Here is a 25,298-nt window from a genome sequence, read left to right as displayed (position 1 = left end):
ACTGCTTGCATGGTTGAACGGCGTTGCATGGCTATAGAATAGCTATTTTGAATAAATACCATTCATGAACATCTTTCAAGCCTGCAAAATGGCTGAGTTCAACGAACATCATATCTGTGCTTCACTCATCTACGGAGCCGGAGTTTTTAGGAGCACCGTTTTTCCATCTCTCCAAGCTCATGTCGTAAGCTCCGCTGCCCTTCCAGGCGCTCAATATCAAATCGACAATGTGTTCAACGCCTTTGCCCTGCTTCACCACGGCAAAGACAGTAGGGCCGCCTTCTCTCATCTTTGCCGCATCCCTTTCCATGACATCGAGGTCGGCACCCACAGCCTCCGCAAGGTCAATCTTGTTAACCACCAACAGGTCACTGCCTGTGATTCCTGGCCCGCCCTTACGAGGCACCTTGTCACCGCCAGCAACATCAATGACGTAGATAATGAAATCAGCCAATTCACGAGAGTAATTTGCAGCAAGGTTATCTCCGCCGGACTCGATTAGGAGAAGATCGGTCTTGAACTTGCGCTGGAGTTGTTGGAGAGCAAGCAGGTTGGCGCTTATGTCTTCGCGGACAGCCGCATGAGGGCATCCTCCTGTCTCGATGGCACGGATACGGGATGGAGAAAGTGCTTTGTTGCGAGTAAGGAATTCTGCGTCTTCTCTATAGCCCATGTGTAATTAGTATCATCCCCGCCATTTCGTCTCAAGGGCCACCACAACATACCGGGTAAAGATATCGTTTGTGACAGCTGCGATGTTGTATTCGTCACGTAAGGCCATGCACAGTGCCAGCATCAATGCTGTCTTTCCCGATCCTACCGGCCTGAATGCAAATGTCTCCTGTCAGTCACGATCCCCTCTTAATTGATTGAACTCGATCTCGTATCTTCTCCATCCCCGCGATTCAAGCTTTGCCAATGCAAGCCTAGTTGAACAACTAGCACGGGAGAAACGGTGAGACCTGGTAAATAAACAAGCAAGTGAACGAACCCGCCAATTCCAATGGTGAAGGCTCTGTCATTCCAGTCGCGCTTCTCTACCAGCGGCTTCTCGCGACTGATGTACGAGCCTGGCCCCTCAAGGATCTCGTGAGTATGACCATGGTTAGTCGCATCGTGCGAATGATCGTGCGAGTGTGAGTGCGACATGGCAAATGTTCTTCTTTTTATTTCCCAGGATAATGAGTGTATTGTAGCCGGCTGTCCGTGATCCGTCCGTCCGTCTGTACTTTGCTTCTACCGTTGTAGAGAGTTGGCGTGGGTCGAAAAGTTGGCAGTTTGTGATAACAGCATGGTTGTTGATAAAGCCGGGAGCCGCAACTGCCGCGGCTAAGCACCGAAATAATAACAACTCTTCCCGGCTAAGTCGTAGATCAGGGATTGGAGAAACAAGGATGGTCATTGTGGGGGCCAGAAAGGTTCCAAAAATAATAGAATTATATTAGAACAAAGATCTGAATGTATTATCATCACCGTCGCCTCGCCGTCTACTCCAAAAAAAGGGGGGGGGGGGGGGATCAAAAAGGGGGGAACGTAAAGGCAAGTAAGAAGGCAAGCAATCAAGCAGGCGAGCATATCATGCATCCATCACACGGCGCGGCCACGGCATATCCAAACAGCAGAAAAGCACAAAGTCCAAGAAGGCCGAGCAAGAAAGAGATATGGCAAGTTTAGAAAAGCAGAGTAAAAGACACAAAACACTAACTCCAAAACACCTTCTGTTGGGAAACAGAATAGAACAAGATAAGGTAGGTTAAGACATAGGGTAGAGAGGATGAAGTAAAAAAGAGATAGAGGAGAGGATTCGTAAGCTAGTAGGCCAAGCGGATGTAAAATGATAAACGGAGAGCTCCGAAGAACGATGAGCAGGTAGAAGAACAGTAAGCGCCAGACAGGGAGTTGCGAAAATAGGCAGTGAAAAGGAGGATAGCGGACCGCTGAGATGTTCAGGTTGTATTGACGGAAAGGACAATAGTTTCACAAATCTCTTTGAGATGATGCCGATAGGTAGGTAGAGGAGGGGATGGCTGGTGTCGAGATGGGAGTGGGAGCACGATAGCATAGCACGGCAAGCTCGGGGGTTCATCAGCCAGTCGGTGGAAGTTTTTATATAGTTTTGCTAATTGGCGGAGATAAATCCGGCTCATGGTCAATTAGCATCAACTGGTTCCTTTCTGTCTCTTACCACCGACTCTCGGACTGGCTTTCACTTTATTGGCGTTCCCCTGTGTAGCACCGTTGACATCCATAGAAGATGCATTGTCATCCCCTTCCGTCTTTACGGTACTTGCTCGACGGCGTTTATTGTTCACGTTTGGACTGGTATTGGCACTGGTCCCTTGGCTACCACTGGTGTTGGTGCCTTGCTGACTCTGCTGGGCTGCCATGGCTACGGGACCGGCAACAGGGTTTTGGGCTGGGCTGGGCGTATGAGTTGGCCCGCCTATGTGGGGGGATCCCTGGACACCGGGGATGCCCAAGTGGCCGACGGCAGGAGAGGCGAATTGGTTATTAGTACCGTTGACACCTGGAGTGCGTTGGCCAGGTGGCATAGAGTTAATGCCGAGAGTTGGATTTTGCTGGGAGAATGTGCTGACGAGTTGGTGAAGAGCATCTGGAGGGGATAGGTGAGGGTTTTGTAGGGAATATTGGAAGAGGTATTGCATTTGAGATATGATTTCAGCGACCTACAAACTAAAGTCAGCATTCATTTCCTGCTTGAAAGGTACGGAGGGAACCGACCTCTAAGAAGCTCATGACTGCCACGGGCACGCCGTCATCTGTGACCATAGAATCTGGTATGGCCACGGATGGGGTGGCGGAGAGTTTCTGCCGTTTGGTCATGGGTTTGCTCATTCTCGGGCTTTGCTTCTGTTCTGGGGATGGTGGAGGTTGCAATTGGTGACGAGGTATATATTCAGTATGGCCGCCTGTGCCGATATCCAGAAGTTCTATCTTGCCCGTTGGGCCATATTGAGCTACCAGAGTTCCGGTAGAAACAAGCTAACCGTTCGTTAGTCAAATTAATAACAAATATTGGGGGGGTGGGGGGTAGTATTACCTGGCATCCATTTTCAAACCAGTATATAAACGAGGTCTTTTGGCTTTCTACGATCTGGCCACCAGTAGGTAGGTCCTTTTCCGCGACATTTTCAACAATCATCTGGATTTGTTTTATCCCGCTGGTGAACTGTGTCCAGTAGTACCGAGCCAGAGCAGGTGTCGAGATTTCAAACTGTTTCGTCCCACGTTGAGCATTGAAAACAACCAGGCGTAGAACCCCGTTAGGAGCATAGAACTGTTCTACAAAGTTCTGCCAATATGGCAATCCCGGTGCAGGATTGCGATTCTAAAAAAAAAAAAGAGGAGAGAATGATTGATTAGTATAGTGAATAATGTGAGAAAAAAAGCGTCATGGTCTTACAGAATAGCCACTGAGATTCTCGGCAAAGGAGAATAGTCTGAATATGGATGAACCCTTCATGGGGTTTGGCATGCGCTGCGGCATCATCATCTGCTGCATTGCAGCCTGTTGTTGGGCCATTCGCATTTGCCCCTCTGGACCGGCCAGCTGCTGTGGTGGGCCTACATGTTGGCCCGGGGTAGGCTGCGGAGTGGGTCCCTGCTGTGGTTGCTGCTGTTGCTGCTGAGGCCCGGCCTGCGAGGTTGGAGGTATCCCTGGTTGCTGAGAAGGAGCACTAGTTCCCGGAGGTTGTTGATGCTGTGGCTGTGGATGGGGAGTACCACCTTGGGAATCATGCATTGCTTGCGCCTGGGTGGTTCTTTGCTGTGCGTTTTGCTGTTGAGCCTGGGCTTGAGCTTGGGCCTGGGCCTGAGCCTGAGCCTGGGCAGCCGCACTATTTTGATGAGCCATCTGCATCGCAAAGAGGTGCTGCTGTTGCTGATGCAGATTTGGGGCCTGGTTATGATGATTTTGAGCCTGCAGCTGTTGCTGTATGTGTGGAGGCAGGTTGCCCGGGTGCATGACCGGGTTGCCAGCCTGGGCGACGGCCATGTGGGCAGAAGTGACCGCCTGGGTCCCGTTAGGCATGGAGGCCGGGATTCCAGCATGTTGAGGTTGCGGTTGCGGTTGCGGCTGCGGCTGGCCGGTCTGCTGTTGCTGCTGCTGCTGTTGTGCCTGCTGCTGCTGCTGAGCCTGTTGAGCCTGCTGTTGCTGCTGCTGGGCCTGCTGTACTCTTTGCTGCTGCTGTTGGTGGAGTAACATCTGCCGTTGGCGCATAAACTGTTGTTGCTGTTGTAGGTGGTGCTGCTGCAGGAGTTGTGGGTTATTTGCAACTAGAAGCATATTCGTTAGTCCCCACAGTCATAATAGACATGCATGTACAAAAAAGAAGGGAGAGTTAGGTGAAACATACAGTTCTGAGCCAGATGAGGCGACTGGAACATCTGATGGGAGTGAGCGGGTCCGAGATGGGAGAGAGTGTGAGCGTTGGGACCTGGGCCTCCCGGTCCCGAAACGGGCTGCATGCCAACCGCCATTGGGCCCGGCTGGGAGGCCTGGGGAGCTCCCGGCGCAGAAACACCGGCATGGACCTGCTGCATCATGCCTCCGCCAGGTGCCTGAGCAGCGAGATGCGCGGCAGCCGGATGCTGGCCGGGGGCCATTGGGTGATTCTGCACCATGCCCGGATGGTGCGCCATGCCGACTTGAGGAGCAGGGAACGGCTGCGCCATCATCATTTCCGATTGACCACGACGCCTGGGAGACCGAGCAGAACTGTGAGGGCACCAGGGAAACACGCGACAGAGGCAGGCTCTGCTGATATCCGGCGTGTATCGACGCGATAATACGGCCGGGCTAATCCCCACGGAACCCTAACAACAGTATACTTCCGGAGCAAAAAGCGACCCCCACGGCGACCAGAAGAGCGAGATATCCAGCGCAGACGGGGCTCCAGCGGCCACACGACAGACTGCCTCGACGGTCTTCGGCCTCAGAGAGGCGGGCGCAAGGAGGAACAGAGGGCGAGCGAGGCGCTCCGGCGGAGGTTGAAGGGGCAGATTCCAGCAGGCTGGGGGCGGGAAAACGAGAGGGCGTATCAGGAGCACGGCGGCGGCGAGGAGGTCCGCCTGCACACCATCAGGTCGAGAGCAGCGCCGAGAAGGTCAGCCCGCGTCGGTCTCGTCTCTTCGCTGCGTCGTCTTCGTCGTCGCTGCTTGTCGTCGTCGCTTGTCGTCGTCGCTGTGCGCTGTTCGTCGTCGTCGTCGTCGACTTTGCTGCGTTCGACTTCAAAACTTCGAAGAGGCAAAACGGACGGCCGCGCTAGCCCCTTTGGGCTAAGGTCACGTGGCACGCTTTTTTTCGTGCGCTTAAAAAGAAAAAAAATTTTCTTTTCTTCTGAACGACGACAACAACAACAGCGAAGTCGACGATGTTGTTGGGATGATGAAGACGGTGGTGTAGGAGATGCGATGAGGTACGTGGTACTGGTGTGCTCTGGTTCCGTGATGACACAAACTCCTTCTTCTTACCTTCTCTGAGTCGCCCTTGAAGAGACATGCGGATCTTCCCTCTCCGGTTGATCTGTTGCTTGCCAGTATATCTGTCTGACTGGAACCGTCTCTCGCTGCCATTGCTGCTTCAGCGCGCTGGATGGCCCTTTGCTGACCCTCGCTAGGTGCTATGAAGCTCGCAGCCACCGCATCCGCCGTTGAACGCTCCCAGTAGAGTAGCTTGTACGGTAAGCTATCCCCTACCAATACCCTGTTCACACACATACACACACACACACCACAGCACTCTATGATGAAATTTTTTCCTACATTCGCAGTTTCCACGCTAGCTGTCGCATGAACCTAATAAGTCGACGTGTCGTTGAGCGTTTTATCTTCCTTGGATGTCTGATTTGCTTTATACACGCCTTACTCGCTTGTTTGCTCTTTGATCAGCTTGCTGTTCCTCGCTGACTGTTGCAGATTAGGTCTCTTCCCTCAGTACGTATATAGATAGCATAGCTAGTGAATGAATTGGTCTTTCTTCAGTCAAACTTGTTTCATTCCAAAATCTTCCTGACATTCAATCTCTCTCTCTCTCTCTCGCGTGCCTTTTGGTTGAGCTGTAAAATTTTCAGTGTATATGATTATGTAATCATTGCATAAGCGGTAGACGGAAAAACTAATATCCGCATATCAGATCAAACTCGAAAGCAAACGAAGAACCTTAAAAGAAGAAAAGAAACGACAGCGAGCTCAGCGCCGATGAGTCCTCGAATACCTACTCGAAACACTCCAGCCCAGTGGCAGCAGTGCTAGATCTGCCCTGGATGCTCGCCCAAATGCAATGCGCTCTGCGCTCCGTGCGTTACGGGCGCCCTGGAGCCGCCCGTTCGCTCGCCGCCAGCTCTAGACTCCGTCGACATGCCCGGTATCCGCGCGCCTTTCACTCCTCGAGCGCCCGCAGAGAGGCTCCAGAGGGTCCGCATAACCCGGTTGACACTCCTGTAAGCAACAGCAGGCCAATTGAGGGTGAGACGCCGGTACCAGAGACAAAAAATGCCGTGGCGCCAGAGGGGAAAGAGAAAGAGACCAAGGAGCCCGGTCTCCAGGCAAAAAAGGACAAACCCAGGGGCTACAGTCCGTACGGGTCAGGCGCTCGACGAGCGATGAGGAATCGAAGGGCGGAAGATAAACCCGCTAAACCGGTGGCTATCAAGTTACCAGCCTGGTTCCACCAGCGGAACATGAAGCTGTCTGATCAGTCCGCACAGGAGTCACAGCTACTACCCCTAGATGTGCAGATTTCCCAGAAGAGCAAAAAGGAGAACGCCGAGGATGGCGACCAGCTCCGTGAGGGCCAGGGAGGTGATGACGGTAGTGCCGGGAAGCCAGATGATGGCTCTCCGTCTAGCCCGGACTCTCGGTATACACTCAGCCCAGAGGTATGGCAGGAGCTAAGAGCAGCTGTACAGGCCGGTCTAACCTTGCCTGCTGCTCGATACGCTCATGACCCAGCCTCTGCAAAGCCCCATCTTGTCTTACAGTACCCTGGTGAAGGCGGAATTCTCTTTCTGGATGCTGTGGTCAAAAGCCTGGCCACGGACCTGAATACAAGCATCGTCACACTGAATGCACAGGACATTGCCGAGCTATATGGCCAACAACGACAGGAAAGTGATCAATTGTCTAGCTCCATGATGCTTCTGCTTGGCTATGACGTCTACAGGCCGGGACAACGGCATACGCAGAAGGAGATGGAGGAAGAAGCAGAGGAGAGAGAGGAAGAGGAGGAGATGGAAGATGAAGAGTCGGACCGCTGGTCTTCCCAGTCTGCCGTCCCCGTCACCAAAATCAGCGCTGATATATCAAGCTTGGTAAACCCATCCATACTGCAGTCTCTCTTCGGCGGTAAGGGTTCATTTGGAGTCGCCAAGGTAGTCCTCCCCAGTGGTGAACGCAAGGAAGGCATGGACTCGGATGAGGACGTTCGATGTCTACGACTGATCAATGAGCTCTTGGACGTGCCTCTAGGGAAGTGTGTGCAAGCTGAGCATGCAAAGGAGCAGCCATCTTCTACCCCTGAGCCCACCGAACCCATTCAACCTGCTGAAGATACCCCTACGACCCCGCCATCCCAGCAATCCTCATCACCTTTGCCAAAGAAACCAACACTCATCCTACAAATACAAGACTACAAAGACCTACTCAACACCCGGGGGGGATCCTTCTTCCTCTCACTATTGCACAAAACCGTCATGCGACGACGGCGCAACGGCGACCAGATAGTTATCGTCGGGACCGTATCTGAGCCGGAATCTGACAAGGGCCATGAGAAAGCGTTCCCAAGGCTGACTCCAAGAGACTATGACCAGCGTGCTTCAACCATCGTCGTGCCTCCAGCAATGTCATCAAAGGCTGCAGAAGAAATATTTGCCAAAGATGCAAAGAAGCGCATCCTCGACATCAACATTCGACATCTAAAAGTTATGCTGAAGACCAGACTCAGAAGGTCCGGAACCGCTGCTCAGAGCCTCCTCAACGATCAGCCCTGGGAGCTTGAGGAGGAGCTCATTCGAACCTCGGGCCTTGATACAGGATATTGGCCGTTCAGCCTTGTCCACCGCATCTCCACACTCACCCTTGGCTGTATAAAACCTGACGAAAGCCTGACACTAGACCATATTACCAAGGGTATTGAGCTAGTAGGCAAAAGTGATCAGGTCAAGTGTGACTGGCTAGGCGAGAAACAGAATAAAGCAAAACCGTCGAAACCATCTACCCATAAGGATAGACGGAATAAACTACGACCGAAATGCAATACTCATGAAGAGAAGCTCCTCAATGGCGTGGTAGATGCCGAAGGTATAAAAACTACATTCGCAGATGTCCATGTCCCACCTGAGACCAAGGAGGCCCTCAAGACACTTACCTCCCTTTCTCTCATTCGGCCCGAGGCGTTTACATACGGTGTCCTTGCAACCGACAAGATACCCGGTCTACTTCTCTATGGCCCTCCAGGCACAGGTAAAACAATGCTTGCCAAAGCCGTTGCTCGCGAGAGCGGTGCTACCGTCCTTGAAATCAGCGGATCAGACGTCTACGACATGTACGTTGGAGAAGGCGAGAAGAACGTCCGTGCCATCTTCACCCTGGCCAAAAAGCTTACACCCTGTGTTGTCTTCATTGATGAAGCAGATGCCATCTTCTGCTCTCGAACAGGCGCAAGTAACCGCACCTCCCACCGAGAACTCATCAATCAGTTCCTCCGCGAGTGGGATGGCATGAACAGCCTCTCTGCCTTCATTATGATAGCTACAAACCGGCCGTTTGACCTGGATGATGCCGTGCTCCGCCGTCTACCCCGTCGTTTACTCGTTGATCTACCCACGGAACAGGACCGTTTGGCCATTCTCAAGATCCATCTCAAGGATGAACGTCTTGCGCCATGCGTAGATCTAGCCGATATTGCTGAGAAGACACCATTCTACTCTGGCTCGGACCTGAAGAACCTTTCAGTTGCGGCTGCACTAGCCTGTGTCCGAGAAGAGAATGACATCGCTGCACAGCACAAGGGAGACGAACCGTACAAGTATCCCGAACACCGCACTTTGCGCAAAGAACACTTCGAAAAGGCAATGGAAGAGATAAGCGCATCAATCAGTGAAGACATGTCATCTCTAACTGCTATCAGAAAGTTTGACGAGAAATATGGTGACCGCAAGGGACGGCGAAAGAAGGCTCATGGCTTAGGCTTTTCAGCTCCCAACGCCGCCGACGCCCCTGGTGCTGAAACTGGCCGTGTTCGAAATTAGCCCCAACTTGTTATGTTTGATACTCCTGTATACTATTCTCCTTTTTTTTCTACTTGCCTTTTATCACCATTTGTCAGTTACCTTTTTTTTCATGGCCGTTGGGGGAAAATATAGAGGACATGTACCAATATTTCATGAAGTATTAGAAAAATAACACTGTGTTCTATGTTTACTCATAGCTAAGATTTATCTAAATACTAAACCGTTTGCGTTTACAGCCACTCTATTCAGGCACACTCTCTGTATCATCTAAATCCGCCGCAAAGAAACCGACCCGAAAGCAAGAGTAGAGATGGGACAGCACAGAACCACAGTATAAACTCCATCCGGGGCTTCCCGTCACTCTCTAGGTCCGGAATAATGACCTCCTTCTCATGTTTTTGGAAATCCTCATACAGTGATCGAACGAAATGATACTCGTTCCTCCAGCATTTGTCGATAATCTCCCGATACAACAAGGCCTCGGTATCAGGAATTTCATCTGGTCGCAGGAATCGGGGGTCCTCAAAATATTCGTAGTAGAATACTCTCTACGCGGAGACAGAATAGATCACGCTGGCGATTCCGCATAAGTCTCCCTTCGCGAAAGGGTCATCTGTGTAGACTTTCTCCATGTCTGTATCCGGAGGGAAGATCTCTCCATTGGCAAAGTCGATGATTTTAATTGAGCCATCGTGGACAAGAAGGTTGTTTGCTTTGACATCCTGATGAAGCACCTTGCTGGAATAGATGTGGTAGAAACCCTCTATCAGAGACCGAATCCAGGCTATTCGCGTTGCCTTGGAGGGCATCTCGTGTCTGGATATGTATTTTTCGAGATCACCTTGTTTTGCGTATGCCAATTTTATTGCCCCAGAGTCATCGAGAGGGCCATAATAATGGATGATGCTATCATGCGGACCCAATTGCTCATATATCTGGCGTTCGACGTTCATCATATGTAGCTTCATATCATTATACACCCGGGCTTCCTCAGATGGGTCAGGGTCTGATTTCGGGTGCTTGACGACATAGGACTCATCCACTGCGCGGATATCGCCTGTCAAGCCCATTGAGAGCTGACGGCCCGGATAGTTTGGGGGTTTGATATATTTGATCTTCATTTCCCACCTCGATTGTTGCAAGAACAAGTGATTGCAAGTACTAAGGGGTTGTCGTTCTTGATATGTGTTGTTAATGTTATGGGCTCAGGGGTTCAGCCTTCGCTCCAACTAATGGTTGGTAACCAGACTACGAAGTAACCAGCTAGTTAGCTAGTTAGCTAGTTAGTTAACCGGTTAACTTCCAGCACTAACTGACGAACTTACTGCCTAGTTTGTTGGTTGTGGAATAGAGCTTATCAGCCAGCCAGGTAGTATTTACTAATGGACAGCTATAAACGGGGGAATTTACTGTAAATTTTATACAAAAAAGTCACACGGAGCAGTTTTTATGTTTCACTGACTAAAATAACTAGACACCATAGTACTCTGTACAATAAACGGCACGACTTTCGTTTCAAGGGGGTAGTTCCAAATTATTTTCGCACTGGGGTTGAGAAATTACGGCGTTTCTACCTAGCTACACATCAAAGGACCCCTGCTAGTCACGTAGCCAACAAGTTAACTAGTCACTAGTTAGTCTCCCTATATCAAATCACAAAGGTCGAGGTCATACAGGTGGGTAGCCCTCAAGCACCGACGGCTACTCCGCCAGAAGGGGTAGAAACCGAACCGCCGGCCCCCGCGCTACCATCATCCTCTGGTTTTGGTGGAGGTTTTTTCTTACGACATTCAATACAGACGAACCTGAGACCTATGCTACGACTCTTCCCCTTTGAAGCCTTTTCTAGGTTTTTACAAAAGGATCCTCGGGCTTTGGCTTTATCGCAGGGATATATTTGCGCCGTTTCGTTATCTGGGCCTTTGTGGCCACATTTGTAAGTATGAAAGACCTGGCTTTCCTAGATACATATCGTCGGTTGGCTCAGCTATAATAGTAGTAATAGAATGAGTATCGTCTGAATTGATAGATATGTAAAGACGATTTAAGAGGTTAGAAGCCCGTCTTTACGGTAAAAAGCAGGCCTTTTATACTCCAATCTCTAGATATAATTCCTGTCCAAGGCTGCGTCTGCCTGGCTCCCAAAGGTTTCTATGACTCGTTGCAGTGTACTGCCATGCAACAGGGGGAATGTGATAGATGTTGCTTTGCTATTCAATTTGTTGAGCGTGGTAAGGCGTGCTGCTTCCATGCTACTAGCTACGCCGCCATCCAGGCAGACACAGTCAAATCCAATCAGATTTAGCTGTATTATGCAAGGCTGAAAATCTGACTTGCCCCCTTGAAATGTGCCCGTGTTGACCTATCGGATGCTTAAATGTGGTGAACTTGTATATAGAGTGGGCATTTTGACCGTGGGTTTGCATATACATGCTGGGCTTTTGAGGCTATGGATTCCCTTCAATAATATATATGAAAATTTAGGACAGTGTCTATTTCGACCGGTTTCAAGCAGATAAGGCATTTGAGAACATCGACGGAGGTATTACTACCATCTGCCGTATAATTATCTGATATGAAGCCCAAGTGGCAGAAAAATAAGCTATGCGGGCCGCACGTTGGGTGGAGCATACCTTAACCTTAAATAACTAACTAGTTAGTAGGCGAACTGCTCTGTAGTTAGCGAACGAGATACTCTATGTTGTAACTAATTTAGAAAAGCTAATGAGATTTCGAAGAATGTGACATGAAGTGCCCTGGGCAACCACCCAAGAGATTGTTATTAAGTGACACTAGAGCGGTATCGAGCTAATCAACTCGTTTACCACATAGTTTCAATAGTTGCCTAGTAAGCGGCTGTCAGGTAAAGGTGCGCGGATGTAAGTGACTCCGGCAAACTGTCCAGCCATAAATCTAGTCCAGCAATCCAATGCTGTCCTTTCAATGACTCTATCCTATCTTCAAACTCCGATAGTATTTCTTCCAACTTGAGCTGAAAACTATGGAGCTCCAGGCGGCGCGCTATGTTGCGGAGAGATGCGAGAACTACCCTTGTAATGTGGTCGTAGGTTGGAAAGCATTGACTTAACTTACGAAACGCCATATGCCAGTATTTATATGCCTCCTTCCAGTCAGAACTGGTATGAAAAGATTTCGCGAATAGAATTAAGACATGTAGCTCCTCCCTCTCGGAAATATGCGCCTGACACACAACCTCGCAACCGATAAGTTGTGCTTCGGCATAGCGTTTTTGAGCAAAGATTGATTCGGCTAGTGCGAGGTTCAGGAGAGGTGCAACCTTATCTTCCTCTTTAGCTTGTCTGAGAATTTCTTTTCTAAGTTGGCTTTCGGCATAGGTAAAATCATCAAGTTCTATCAGGGTGCTGCCGATATTGAAAAAGAGATCAGTGCGGTATGGAGTGAAGAAGAGTTTTGGTTGAATACCAATAAGCCACTCTGATCTTTGAAGGTGTGACAATGACTCGTTGAATCCTCCTCGATAACGGAGAAGTTCGCCCATGAGGAGATGTTTTCGAAATAATATGGTAGACTCGATTGGACTAGGATGCCGACTCATCGCTTCCCAGCCCTTTAACAATTCTATGGCCTTATCAAGTTCACTGGCTAGGGAATAATCCAGTGCACGCTGGATGAGGATGTGTCCATGTGCCCAATGCGTTTTGACTTTGTGTGAGGATGGGTATCGGCTCACGATAGGGAGGATAGAGTTGAGGACCTTCTTAGCCTGGGCCACATCGCCTGTGAGACGAAGAGCGAGGGACTCCTTATGTGCAACATAATATTCCAGGTAGCGTCTTTTTAGTCCAATCGTAAGTTCCTTAGCGTTGGCAATAGCGAACAGGCGACCTTCGACGTCTGTGAATCTAGACGCTTCGAGTAAGCTGGAAATCACTTCCGCCTTCTTATTCGAATCTAGAGCCCAATATCTTTCGTTATTTTTTATCTCAAGCAAGGTGTGCTTCAAATGTGCGAATTCTGTAGACATATCCGTTGGTCTGAAACTGGTTAGTAGCTGTAATATGTATCCATAATCTAGGGCATACACACTCAGGCTCAAGATATTCCCAGGGAATAGTTTGAGACGCAAAGAGCAGGGCCTTTAATCTCCAGAAATGACGCAACTCTAGAGGCAATGCTGCTAAAATCTTAGTTGAATAAACCGGGTCCATGCGAAAGGCGTTGCTAGGGCCGATTGAGATAGCCCCATCGAGTTGAAGTTTACGCAGTATAGGCAGTAACGCTGTCGAGTCTGTAAGTAAGAGGGCAAGCCCGTAATCGAGGTCTGCCTCAGTCTCGTCGATACCGCCAGAGTCTGCCCAACGTTTTCGAGGAGTGGCTCCACGAGTGCAGAGGGCTAGAGAAATGGCATCCCGTCCAAGAAAGCAGAAAAGAACCAGTGCAAGACGGACACATCTAGAGTAACCTCCAAGAACTTGGGAAACTGCTGTCAAAGTCACCTTCTTCAAGCGACGGTCAAGACTTGCTGTATTCTGGTTGCATTGAGCCATGGCTATTAATCTGGTAAGTTACTATATTTTGCCTGTCGGTTGGTAAAAATATCAAACGTGTGAGAGAAATGAGTAAATAAGAAGCAGGACTGAAGAATGCTAAAAGAGAAGTGGTAGCAGAGCTAGTTAATTAAAAGGTATCGTTTCAGACACTGACGCTCTGTTGAGCAGCCAGAAAGAGGTAGAGGCCTCAGTTGTAGGCGAATACTCATCTAAAGGTCCTTTATCACCAGTGATGGTAATGTCAGACTGAGTGAAATTGAGATTGATAACGTAAGAAACAATAGTAGCCCAACTGAAGGATAATTTTAGTTGGAGGTTTTGTATATTGTTTTGGTCTTTGTCGTTCTGTTGAGTTGCGGAAGGAGGTAAAGGCTTCACTTGTAGTTGGAGTACTCATTTATAGGCACCTCTATGCCAGTAATTGTAATACCAAACGGAGTGAGATTGAGATTGGCAATAAAAAAGTAGACTAACCAAGGGATAGCCGGAACCTCTGAATAGATCAAAGTAGTTTTTAACGGAGTGGGTATATCCGATTGTAGGCCAGGAAAAGGTGGTATTGAGAATAGAGCATAGGCAGATCCATTTTTAGTTTGTTCTTTAATATCAAAGCCTGGCAATGGTATTTGATGTTAGAAGCATCAGATATCACTTTAGGGTAGGAATTAGTGTCGGCTGGGGTAATAATATTGATGGACCAATGCCAATATGCTATAAGTTGTTAGTTACTGAACCACTAAACTGGGCTTAAAATAGCATCATAGACTCAGCTGACCTCTATTGGGTAGTTATGGCTTCGTCTGTGCTATCAACCATCGAATAGATCAAGTTGGCCAAAAGTGTCACTCAACAACTCGTAAATCGTCCTTAGACTGCCCCAGGAAGGTGTCGTGTATGCCATCGGAATTTTGACCACTCGGTTATGGCCATAAGTTCGAGACCACTCGGCCGTATCCCCGTGAACAAATAAACACAACCCTGCAAGCCAGCTCCGTCGGACAATGGGCCAAGAGTTCATGAAGTATTCAAGTCAATCGTATGACGACGAAGCCAAATCGTATGATTTCTGGGCGTCAGATGTAAGCCCGGACTCTTCGGCCGTGCTGTTAATAGTTACCTGTCATGGCGGCAAAGACAAGGCTGACCGTTGGCTGAAGAGTCCTCTCGTCTGGCCCGAATTCTAATCCAGGGATTGACCAACGGCAGCCGGCCATGCAGAGTCGCCTGACAGCCTGCTTGATGCCGCCGCTTTTGCGAGCCACGAAACAGTAATCGAAACAGTAGTGCCTCGGTGAATTTCTGGGATTTGCATCTTGTGTATCATGGTCGATCAGGGCGCGGCACGGGTAGAAGGAGTCTTGGATAGACTAGCAGCCGCGATATTCTCCGGTGGTTGTAGGATATAACAGCCTAGGCAGATCGAGCAACAGAGCCCGTCTTCGAGCGCTCGAAGGAACATCTCTAGCGCGCCATAGAAACAAATCTTGCATTGAGTCTCCAGAGAATCATGCTTTGATCCTCCGTCGGGATCTCCCATGCAGTAGTAAGGAAACAACATTTCGAGATGCGGTTTTGATATCCACGAAACAGCCTAGGGATAAGCTTATAACGGCCACCAGCAAGGGTGTCTCCGCCGTCTTGCCTGTCTTTGCGTAACTATATATCGAGGGACATAGACACCCCCTGGCGGCCCTGCTCGCGCTCTGCCGTCTTTCTAGTCCAACTTTTGGCCTGCAGGGCAAGGCGTCAGTCAACCTGCTCAATAGTTATTAACCATCCAAGCCGGCAGGTCAAGCCACAATCTCACCACTTTGGCCCCTCCACGTCTCTCTGCCTGCTGTCCGTCGATACGAGCGAGCAGCAGCAAGCGAGCCATTCGCCTACGCAGCGTCTCTCTCGTCTCCTCGGGCTCTTTCACCTGGCTCCGGCCTGCTTGGCTCTCTTGGGCGGCGAATACCTGGGATCTCGCGACCGCCGGGCCGTCCTGGATGACATCTCGCACGTAAAACGGGTCGACCGCAGTGCTGGGCGATATCGAGCTGCTGCGTATTACTTCTCCTGGCTTCTGGACCCTTCGCCGGTGGTGTTTGGTGATAGTTATTTATATTCCCGCCTAGTCGTTGCGTCGCTGGTCGAAAAAACATCCTTGCTGCTTTTCTCCAAACATATTCACATATTATTCACAGACACCTCCACCCAGCGGCACAAGAGCACCGAGATACACCGCACCAGAGCAGCTACTGGCCTCTCGTCTGCACCCATGGATAGCTTTGGCAGTTTACCTCCTCCCAATCCAGTTGTCCCCGCGCCGTCGAATTCTGTCTTTGCAAGTCTGCATCGCAGAAGCCGCACCGCTGAGTCGCCTAGCTCAGTCACAAAGACCATAGAAACCAGAGACGCCGCAGCCAGGGAGGCGAAGCGGTTCCTCCTCCAGGTCGTCCGGAATGACTGGGCTTATCCCCCGCTGCCGACACCACCTGCTGCTGCTGCCGATGCTGCTGAACCGGACACCCCGCGGGCTGCTGAGGGCGCGCCGGCAGAAGAGCCAGAGGAGCCGCGTGAGATAGCGTGGAGGCACCGGGAGATGGACAACTCAGGTTCAGAGTGGGAAGATGGGCTGGATGGTCCTGAGGGACTGGATCCGTACAGGTTTGAGTCGCCTGAGGCCGTTGCGCGGGGGCTATCGGACAGACGCAGGAAACGCCGCAAGATACAAGAGGACGAGATGAAGTGGAACGAAGGGCTGAGCCTTTGGACGGCAAGGAGAGACGCTTGGACGGGTGCAAAGGCGCCTGAACGGCCTGCTGACGCCGCTGTGAGCGGTTCAAAGGCGAATCTCGAGGCGTACAGACAGTCTATAAGCAGCGAGGAGAGCTATAACGGGAGCTACGATACAGACCTGGTTGATACCGAGTCGCAATATACCCTCTCCCGGCCTGCGTCCAACGCCTCAGCCACCGGTCACGTCAAGCCGTCGGAGCCACCAGCCGATAATGCACCCACAAGGGACAATGTAGAGCAGCTTACCGTCTCATTGGATACAAAGTCTGCCTTAGACTGTCAAGCCGCCGCAACATCAGACGCAAAGCAAGGAGAGGATGACGATGATGAGTGCCTGGTGCCCATCATGGGACCCCTGATTCCTGATTCCAACATGCTACGAGCTGCTATCACTCCCAATGTCTACCCGGCAATTTATAGCAGACTCGTCATCCAGTCGAACACGCCCGCCGTGCCTATCAACCTCTCTCATATGACCCGAGCCCTCGTCCAGGGATGGAAGACAAACGGCGAATGGCCCCCAAAGCCAACGCCAACAAAGGATGTCCCTGTTATCAAAAGGCCGAAGCAGCCAGCTGTCAACACTAGTCTCAGTGCCAATGCCAATGCCAATGAACATGGTGAAATGCGGGATGGCAAGGGAAGAAGGTTGTCCGGCGTCAGCAATGCAGTAAAAAAGGTCCTCGGGCTGTCTTCGTTCAATTCAGGAAATAGGCTGCATCTACGCTCGAACAGCCATAGTGGTTCAGTATCCAGGCCTCCAACGGAGGATTCTCTTAACGCGCCTTGATGGCCGTTTCCCGTGCTCCGGATGAAATGTGTTACGCTGTTTTATTGATGTGTTACGAGTTCCCTCTCTTTCTGTTTCTCTACTACGTACATCTACACCTCTCGTTTCTTTCTCTACTTTCATGGCTGGGATACCCTGTTGCCCTTCTATGTTCGAGTCAGATACCCAATAAGCAAACATATGGCTGTTTGGAGTTTGTTCTTTCAATATTGTGGGGAGCGTCATCCATGTTGGTGCTCAATAGCTTGCCTACTTCTAGAGCAGGCTGCGATGTTAAGGGCAGCTCTTCAAATTGATTTGAAATATATCACTTCCTACTAGAGCATCTTGCCCGTCTTCAAAACCAATGAACATACATTATTTTATGACTCTTATCTACCGCTATTAACAAACCCAAATGCATCGTCACGTCGTTAAGGCTAAACTTGAAAGAGTAGTAGAAAACAGGAAGTAGGAGAATGCAAAACTGGCGCCCGTTAAAAAAGCTGCAGTGTCTCTATGGCGCCGAAAAGAGCCTGGACGGTCTGTATGAATGCCGTCTTTGTAAGCTCAACTGATAACGTGCCAGGGTTGACATCAATCTTTGTATACTGTTGTCCGCGTCGGACAAAATACCTCCCTTCATGTACTGCCCAGTTGTCTTCGAGCCATGATTCTAGTTCACGGGCCGCAAAGTTCCGAGACTCGGTGAAGAAGGCTGGAGGGCCGGCAATTTGAGACTCCAGTGAGTTGATGAGATCATGGAGGTATGGGATCCTAGTAGCTGGTGGATCGAGGAGAGTAGACAGTCCGAATAAAGCGACTTGCCCGAAAAATTCAACGTAGGATAACAGATCAGTTGCTTCCTGGCCCAGTCGGTCGAGGTAATCCACCATGGCAAGAGAGGCTATTATGCTCTCGAAAAGGGATGCGAGAGTGAGTAGCACAGATGATTCTTGCAATAGACCTGGATCGTTGATGGGATATTGCATGGCAGTGTAGACGGCGCCGAAATATGCTGTAATTGAGGTAATAGCAATGTCGATCTCGTCCTGTTTAGTGCAGTCGACAGACATTACTAAATTGGAGAAGACGCGAGTCGTAGCCTGGATAAGCGGACGGGCTACAATCCACGCCGTCGGGTTGCTAACTGACACCACTACATATTCAGGAATAACGCATTGCAAAAGAAAGCATCGGAGAGATGGTCTCTCGTAGCCTCCGCTCTCAGACGCATCTGACATGGCTTCGTAGAATTGACCAGCAAGATAACTTTGTTGTGCGTCGACCGCTGCTCTTTCGGACACGCCTTGGATATAAGTAACAAGCTGCTTTGCAAACCGGCTACCACCAGATAACCGTCCTGCATATCTCTTGAGTTTGGCAACCACATAGTTTGGGTCAGATGCTGGTAGAGGGAATGATGCTGGATCCATAAAGTACTTGTCAACTGGATATATATCTTCAGAATGTACCTGTAGAAGCTCGACAACCCTATGAACGAAGTCAACGTAAGAACCTGGCACCACTGCCTTTCCAACTTCCTCGGAATTTTGTTTCATAGTCGCCATCATCGCCCGTATCATCTCCTGGTATGTTTCTCCGAATCCATTAGGAGCGTTGAGTTGGGCAGGCGGAAGTTCTGGCAGGTGCATCCGCATGTTTAGTAGCACGCAGGAAATAAGGGAAACTCGTCGTTGACAGAAATCCATCAACGTTATCTCATATTTGCCAGTTGTCCCGCTAGCTGCAAATGGTAAGTTTCTGAAGAGAGGGTTCTGGCGATCTTCATTCAGCAGGGCGTTCGTCAACTCATGTTGATATTTCAAGAATACCTCCCGTTCCACAAGTGAGGTGCCCCAGTAAGTCAGCATATGAGGCCGGCATTCGTCATAAGACGTTGGATCACTTGAAATCAACCGCGAAATAAAGTACGGCATAAACTTGCGCGTTTGATCTGTTGGCTTCAACGCTGGCCAGGAGTCTTGGTCGTATCTATTGAAGTAGCTGCTCCATTGCCGCATACCATGCTTTACCCTAATTTGAGCAACGGCCAGCCAGCAATCAATTGTCTTTGCGAGGATTGAATCGTCGGGAGTCTGATCTACTCCAAAGCAGGTCGAAACAAAATGAGAAATTGCAGGCGCAATTGTATGATTCAGATACGACGAGCCGGTGCTAGCGACCTCTAGCTGCTCCTGGCACAGATCAAGCCAATCATCTTGACTTTCATCATTGTTTTCGGATGGATCGTCTGGGTCCTCGACTGTACTAACCGCAGCAGCTGTTCTATCGTCAGCTTTGGTGAAGGATTTCAAAACCTCCAAAGCCTGGCAGATAACCCCATCTCGCCTTTTCACCGTGGGATTGAAAAGTCCGAATATCCTTCCAAGAGGCATCTTCTCCATTAATAGCCCCGCCTGATCAACATTTCCTGCCACATCGATAGCTGACTTCATACACACAAGAGCATCGCTTATTAGGGATTCGGCGTGCCTCTCATTCTTCGCAATGGCGCCTTCAATGTAATGACGAGGAAAGAAAGTGGCAGATCTGGCCTCTATTTCTATTTCACTCCGAGCTTGAGAGTGTAACTTCAATATATCTGTAATAAAATCGCCGTGCCATTCTGCAAATTTGCCCAGGTCTGGCGTATTTTCATCCTTGATCAGTGTGAACCTGACCAGCCTTGACCAAGAGTGAATGTTGATGCTGCATGCATCTTTATGAGAAGTAGGAGGATGCACCAGACGCTGGATCGAAGTAAGGTGAGGCCGACATCCCCTTGGCGCACAGCAATACAACGCACAGAGAAGATCATGATGATTTCTCAACGCATTCAAATCTTCCACGCGTAGAGGTTTCTCCTTGGGATACGTTCGGCCATGATTAGGCAGCAGACGCCAAACTAAGTTGAGAATCTTCTTTGGTTCAAGTAAACTGTTCAAATACCTGAATCCCACCACGACAATTTTCAAGAACACGCGGAAGCAGCTGTCGGATGCTTCTATTTCGAGCACTGGGTCTGAATCAAGCTGGTCAATAAACCAGGGAGACCCATGTACTGGTTCTTTCTCGAGATCATGCAGCGAGTTTCCAGTGAAAAAATCAAATAGCATCTCGAGGATAAGCTTGCAATTTCGCCAGCCCCAGAATTTGATGAGAATAAAACAACGATGCAGGAGAGTTCGCAAATAATGGTTTAAGAAGGCCCATTGCTCCTTAGGGTTTGACCTGTATGACTCCAAAATTTTGGAAATCAACTGTTTGACAACGGCCCAGTGGTCATTTTGTAGTTGAAATCGTAGCCCAGCCCGAAAGACCCCCAGTTCGTCGATTTCCTGGAAAGGGAGCAATATGAAAATCGCTTCCCAGACTCGTTCTAGGTCTTCAATGCTATGGTGCGCAAGAACCATAACCCGATCCAAACACTGAGCTTCAACGCCCATGTCCTTGATGGATGTCTGCTGGAGAATGCGTTGAGCGATCACAAGTGCATCCACAAACGGATATTCATCTCGAATTCCAGTTTCACGTTTTTCCAGCTTTCTGTTATCCTCTAGGAATTGTTGAATGTTTCGTACACCAACAGGAGTTAGGATAATATCCATTATCCGTTGCCCGGAGAGCTTCATCAACTCAACAACGGGCCGAGCCCTGGCCAAGTCCATGGTTTCATGTTTTGAGACCTGTAACAATTGGTTCAAAAACACTAGGTTGAACATCTCAATCCCCGATGTGAAAGCAGCTACCCCTGCTTCAGGGTCAGGGCTAGACATGAACGTCTCGGTTATTTGAGTAACAAAACCTGTACACCTGGAAACGAAATTTATACGATCAATGGGATCTATGAAGCTCAGATGCTCTGAAACATAGCAAATAATATCCCGGTATAATCTCAGCACTTGATCCGGAGCAGAAGTGGGCATAGCTCCGGCATCATTTGTTCCTGAGTTGGTTTGAGAGGCTATGAAAGCAAATACCTCTCCTAACTCTGAAGAGACCATCTCATTCCAGGAACTCCAGTTGTAGATTTTACCTACATGTTGAATAGTGGAATGTCCACGGTCAATATCTAAGTCTTGAGGTAGACGTAGAGACTGAGAAAATTTCCCACTTCCAATGAATGTTGACTGGTGGTAATATGTGCCAGTATAGAGTGGATGGGTATCGAAGTCAAGTTGGTATGGCCGTTCAGGACGATGTAAACCAGGAAGCGTAATAAGGTAATCTTCTTCTGGGTGTGCGAACGAAGCTGTGTCACTAATTACATTATCGAAGTCAGGGGGTTGACGATATTCAATAGTTTCAACGTTGATATGTTTAGGCTGGCGCTTCTTTTTGGTTATTCTGCGTTTTTCTGGTTCTTTGGTAGTTTGTGGAAGAGGAGCAGGAGCTTCTACTGTAGGTTGTCGTAATTGTAGTTGTTGCGGTTCATTTAAGAATCTTGTCAACGTCGGGGGCTGGGATGACGCTTTATATGCTTTGCGAAGAGCTGCAAGGGTGCCGTGGAATGTAGATGGCCGCTCAGGAAGGGTGGTGGGAATATCCTCAATATCTAGCTGCGCGGGCCGGGGAACCTGACTATGAAGGGATGATATGCCATATGGACGTTGGACCACCCAACTGTTTTTCAAACTTTGCTGTCTTTTAATTGACTTGGTACGGGCTGGATTTTCTGTTGAGTTATCGTCATCATCAATGATTATGGGTTCGGCGACTTCCCCAGGTATGGATATGGGCCTTCTAGCTGGGTTCCCAGCCGGGGTTTCAACGCCTGAAGCGGTTGACGGAGGTTGGGCACTTTTTTGAGACTTAGGTATCGCCCTCGGGCGTGCGGAGGTTATACTCGAGGCGGGCTGATATTTTCCTGACCTCCAGTTACGCAATGCAACGTTTGCATCGTGCGTATCAGCCTTCGTGGCCAGTTTCAATACCTTGCGAGATGGGCTTCGACGCCCCTTATCTCTGCGTGAGCGAGCTTGCCTGGCTGCAACTCTTAAGAATTGTGGCGGTGCATTCACATGTTGGTTCCTAACATCCTCCGAATCTAAGATACCCAGCTTCGGTGCACGAGGTTTGTTGGGCCGTGATTTTCGCCGAGTGTGTATGGTATCTGTGATTCTTGTCTGCCGTTTCCTCTGAGGCTGTGACTGCCAGCTTGACCTGTGTTCACCATCAATGCGTTCTGAGGACTGGATTTTGCGTTCCCCCCTCCTGGAAGACTTCTTCGAAGTTGATCGACGGGAGGCCGGGGGGGCCATATAATCAATTCGATTATCTTCCGGGATATCATCGTCATCGTCAAATAATCCAAAATGGTGTTCAAGGCGTTTTTGTTCGCGCAATTCTTGTTCCTTTTGCTGCTGCGATCTTGTTGGCGTCCCATCGTCCTCAGACTCAGAATCGCTGAACAGGTCGAAAGGATTTGAGCGAGTAGTTGCCTCCTGCTGGTTTTCAAACCCTGCCCGCCTCAATATGGGTTGTGCAACCCCTTTGCCAGCCCTCCGTTCCCGGTTCAATACTCTTCGATGCTCCCTCTCAGCAGCTTGTCTCTTGTACTCCTCATGCATCCCATGGTCAAGCCTAGCAAAGGAAGCAGGCAGGACCCCCTTTATCCGTCGCTGTATCTGTCGAATGATAAAGGATTCTTCTTCGGGGCTATCAGATGAAGATTCGTCCTCAGGCTGTTCTATAATTGTAACATCTTCTTCCTCACGCTCAACGGTTGAGGGAGGATCACTTGAAATGATATCAGGGGGTTCTAACTGCGTTACTTTGTCGGATACTGGAGTCTGCAGCTGATTCCTAGGCTGGGCAGGAGTAAATCCTGGGGGAAATCTAAAAGTATCTGGATCCCTTGGAAAGGCAGAAGACCCCTCTCCAGACGAAGGAGGGGAAGGAGGTACGTCAAAGATGTCGTATAATTTTTGTAGATCGTCCTGTTGTTTGGATTTGGAGCTGGTATTTATAACAACCTGGGGCCTATTCCCTGCGTTTTGGGATGAGTTCCCGGAACGACGATTCTCCATTATATGAGAAAGCTTACGTCGTTTATTTCCTGCCTGGCTAGGCTTGACTGAGCGAAGCCGGGAATTGGTATCATATAGATCTCTTAACTCGTCTCTCTGGCTAGTTGTATCACGATCACTGAGAGACTGGCTCAAACCCGGCTGATCATATACGTCAGGCGAGGAAGGCGGAAGATACAGAGGGCTACTTGACGGAGGAACATTCTCATCCTGAGACTCAAAGCTTTGACTATCCCCTGTGGCCTTTTGAGGCCGCGGTTCACTATTAGGAATCCGTACAGGTTGCAGACCTCTATTCCTCAAAAGTGATCGATACTGAGCGTTCTCCAACATATAAGGATGCAGCTGGATTGCATTTCGCTGTCTCAGGGCCCTCCGGCGGCTTTGGTTCTGCCATTGCAAAAGCCCAGCATCAGTCATGTCAATGTCCTCATCATTGAGTTGAACAGTTTCCTGTTGTTGTGGCAGCTGGGGTTCCGTATCATTTTGTGGTAGTGCCAATGACGCTTCTCCAGACCGAGGGGACTCTAATAGTGGTGGTACAGATGACAATGGAGATGAGTTCAGACTATCGAAAGGGATATCATTGTCCGGCACTTCAGTCTTTTTGGAGAGAGGGGTAGATTGTGGTTGCTGACGGAATTCCTCAAATTGTAGCTCATCCGGGGACGACGGCGGTTGCGGCTCAGAGAGTGTATTCTCTGGGTTTTCAGGGCCATCGGGGCTCTGTCTTCGTCTGTTGCTCGGGCTCAGAAAAGCCTGCAATACAGTCTGATAGTCCTGTAACGGGTCGGTATCAAGATCATCCTCACTCGGGACATGTGTACGCTGAGAACTGTCGAATGCTCTACCCTCATCTTCCTTTTGTGTTTCTTCTTCGACACTATTCTCTCGCCCATCATCGCCTTGCGGAATCTCATAGCCGGTTTCCTCAATATGTGTGCCGTCATCCTCAATCACCGGCTCACCACTAATACCACCGAGCAACTCCTGGCTATCAAATTCGTCTCCTTCGTCCGAGTCAGGAACATATCCACGTTCACGCCATTGTTCCATTTGCAGCACCCCATCCCTTTCACTCCATCAAGAGCAGGAAAACGGCGTCAGAGGTCGAAAAGTCGAAAGGTCGAGGTTTGATTCTCCATCAAGCTTGAAAAGCGCGTTCGACGCGACTTAAAGTGGTATATATCTGCTTACGTAATATATTCAACGTCACGAAATTCGGGCTTTTCGAATGCGAAAAAAAAAAAAAATAAATGAAGAATTCCATCGCTGAAGGAGACGACGCTGGACTATTTGCCTGAGCGACGATTGTCCGGCAGACAAGCTGTTTATATAGCTGAGGATGGCTGGTAAAGCGGGGCTTTTGCCTGTTGCTTTAGCTGTTGGCTTGGGGATTCTCAATGGTGAGATAGGCCGGTTAATTTTGAAGCTGATGGACAGCTGCTAATCTCAAACCACTCGACAGGTTACATGGTTTTCAAACCTGCTTATCAAGAGCGAGAGACTCAGAAAACGTTAGGAACATTGTATGTGTTAAACAAAAAAATACCATTGTTTAGTTGTTATACTGGCTAATATCCGCACCAGGCCAAAGGAAACCGAGCCTACATATACACGACAGATATATAATTGGTGGACTGGAAACAGCACAACGGATAAAACAGGACAACAGAAATGAATAGCCCTTTGGTTGATTGATTAAAGCCGGTTATTCCTCTTTTGAATAGAGATTGAGTGATGCAACAGCGAATTCAACCACCTAAAAGGCCAAAGCAGGCGGGCCCTTCCGTTTTGTGGAAATGACAGGAAAAAGTCAGGATAGCATAGGCTCATCCGTTGGAAGGGGTTTTATACAAGCAGTAGCCCTGGCCCTGCACCTGGCTCTGACTCTGGTGTCTGAGCCCTGTCTTAATTCAAGGATCATAGGTAT

General features: G+C 49.4%; 7 protein-coding genes across 7 annotated transcripts; 2 read left to right on the top strand and 5 right to left on the bottom strand.

Moving 5' to 3' along the window:
- Positions 1-121: 121 nt before the first annotated feature.
- On the bottom strand, positions 122-781 carry ARB_04849 (uncharacterized protein; the record flags this gene model as incomplete). Its single annotated transcript, XM_003016514.1, has 2 exons — positions 122-662; positions 726-781. The coding sequence occupies 2 exons, from the start codon at positions 779-781 to the stop codon at positions 122-124; spliced, it is 597 nt and encodes a 198-aa protein (XP_003016560.1).
- Positions 782-2,159: 1,378 nt separating this feature from the next.
- ARB_04848 (uncharacterized protein) lies at positions 2,160-4,698 on the bottom strand (the record flags this gene model as incomplete). The annotated part of the gene is made up of 5 exons (XM_003016513.1): positions 2,160-2,687; positions 2,743-3,003; positions 3,062-3,349; positions 3,425-4,296; positions 4,377-4,698. The coding sequence occupies 5 exons, from the start codon at positions 4,696-4,698 to the stop codon at positions 2,160-2,162; spliced, it is 2,271 nt and encodes a 756-aa protein (XP_003016559.1).
- A 1,925-nt stretch (positions 4,699-6,623) lies between these two features.
- On the top strand, positions 6,624-9,269 carry ARB_04847 (uncharacterized protein; the record flags this gene model as incomplete). Its single annotated transcript, XM_003016512.1, has 1 exon — positions 6,624-9,269. The coding sequence occupies one exon, from the start codon at positions 6,624-6,626 to the stop codon at positions 9,267-9,269; it is 2,646 nt and encodes an 881-aa protein (XP_003016558.1).
- A 530-nt stretch (positions 9,270-9,799) lies between these two features.
- Positions 9,800-10,372, bottom strand: ARB_04846 (uncharacterized protein; the record flags this gene model as incomplete). Its single annotated transcript, XM_003016511.1, has 1 exon — positions 9,800-10,372. The coding sequence occupies one exon, from the start codon at positions 10,370-10,372 to the stop codon at positions 9,800-9,802; it is 573 nt and encodes a 190-aa protein (XP_003016557.1).
- Positions 10,373-12,200: 1,828 nt separating this feature from the next.
- Positions 12,201-13,780, bottom strand: ARB_04845 (uncharacterized protein; the record flags this gene model as incomplete). Its single annotated transcript, XM_003016510.1, has 3 exons — positions 12,201-12,250; positions 12,345-13,273; positions 13,320-13,780. The coding sequence occupies 3 exons, from the start codon at positions 13,778-13,780 to the stop codon at positions 12,201-12,203; spliced, it is 1,440 nt and encodes a 479-aa protein (XP_003016556.1).
- A 1,325-nt stretch (positions 13,781-15,105) lies between these two features.
- Positions 15,106-17,354, top strand: ARB_04844 (uncharacterized protein; the record flags this gene model as incomplete). Its single annotated transcript, XM_003016509.1, has 3 exons — positions 15,106-15,178; positions 15,249-15,407; positions 15,550-17,354. The coding sequence occupies 3 exons, from the start codon at positions 15,106-15,108 to the stop codon at positions 17,352-17,354; spliced, it is 2,037 nt and encodes a 678-aa protein (XP_003016555.1).
- Positions 17,355-17,830: 476 nt separating this feature from the next.
- Positions 17,831-24,421, bottom strand: ARB_04843 (uncharacterized protein; the record flags this gene model as incomplete). Its single annotated transcript, XM_003016508.1, has 1 exon — positions 17,831-24,421. One exon carries the CDS (start codon positions 24,419-24,421, stop codon positions 17,831-17,833), a length of 6,591 nt encoding a protein of 2,196 aa, XP_003016554.1.
- Between the last annotated feature and the right edge of the window lie 877 nt (positions 24,422-25,298).

Source organism: Trichophyton benhamiae (assembly GCF_000151125.1).
Source record: "Trichophyton benhamiae CBS 112371 chromosome Unknown contig01989.5, whole genome shotgun sequence".
NCBI lineage: Eukaryota > Fungi > Ascomycota > Eurotiomycetes > Onygenales > Arthrodermataceae > Trichophyton > Trichophyton benhamiae.
Note: the sequence above shows the minus strand (reverse complement) of the source record. Positions and strands in the feature narration are given on the sequence as shown.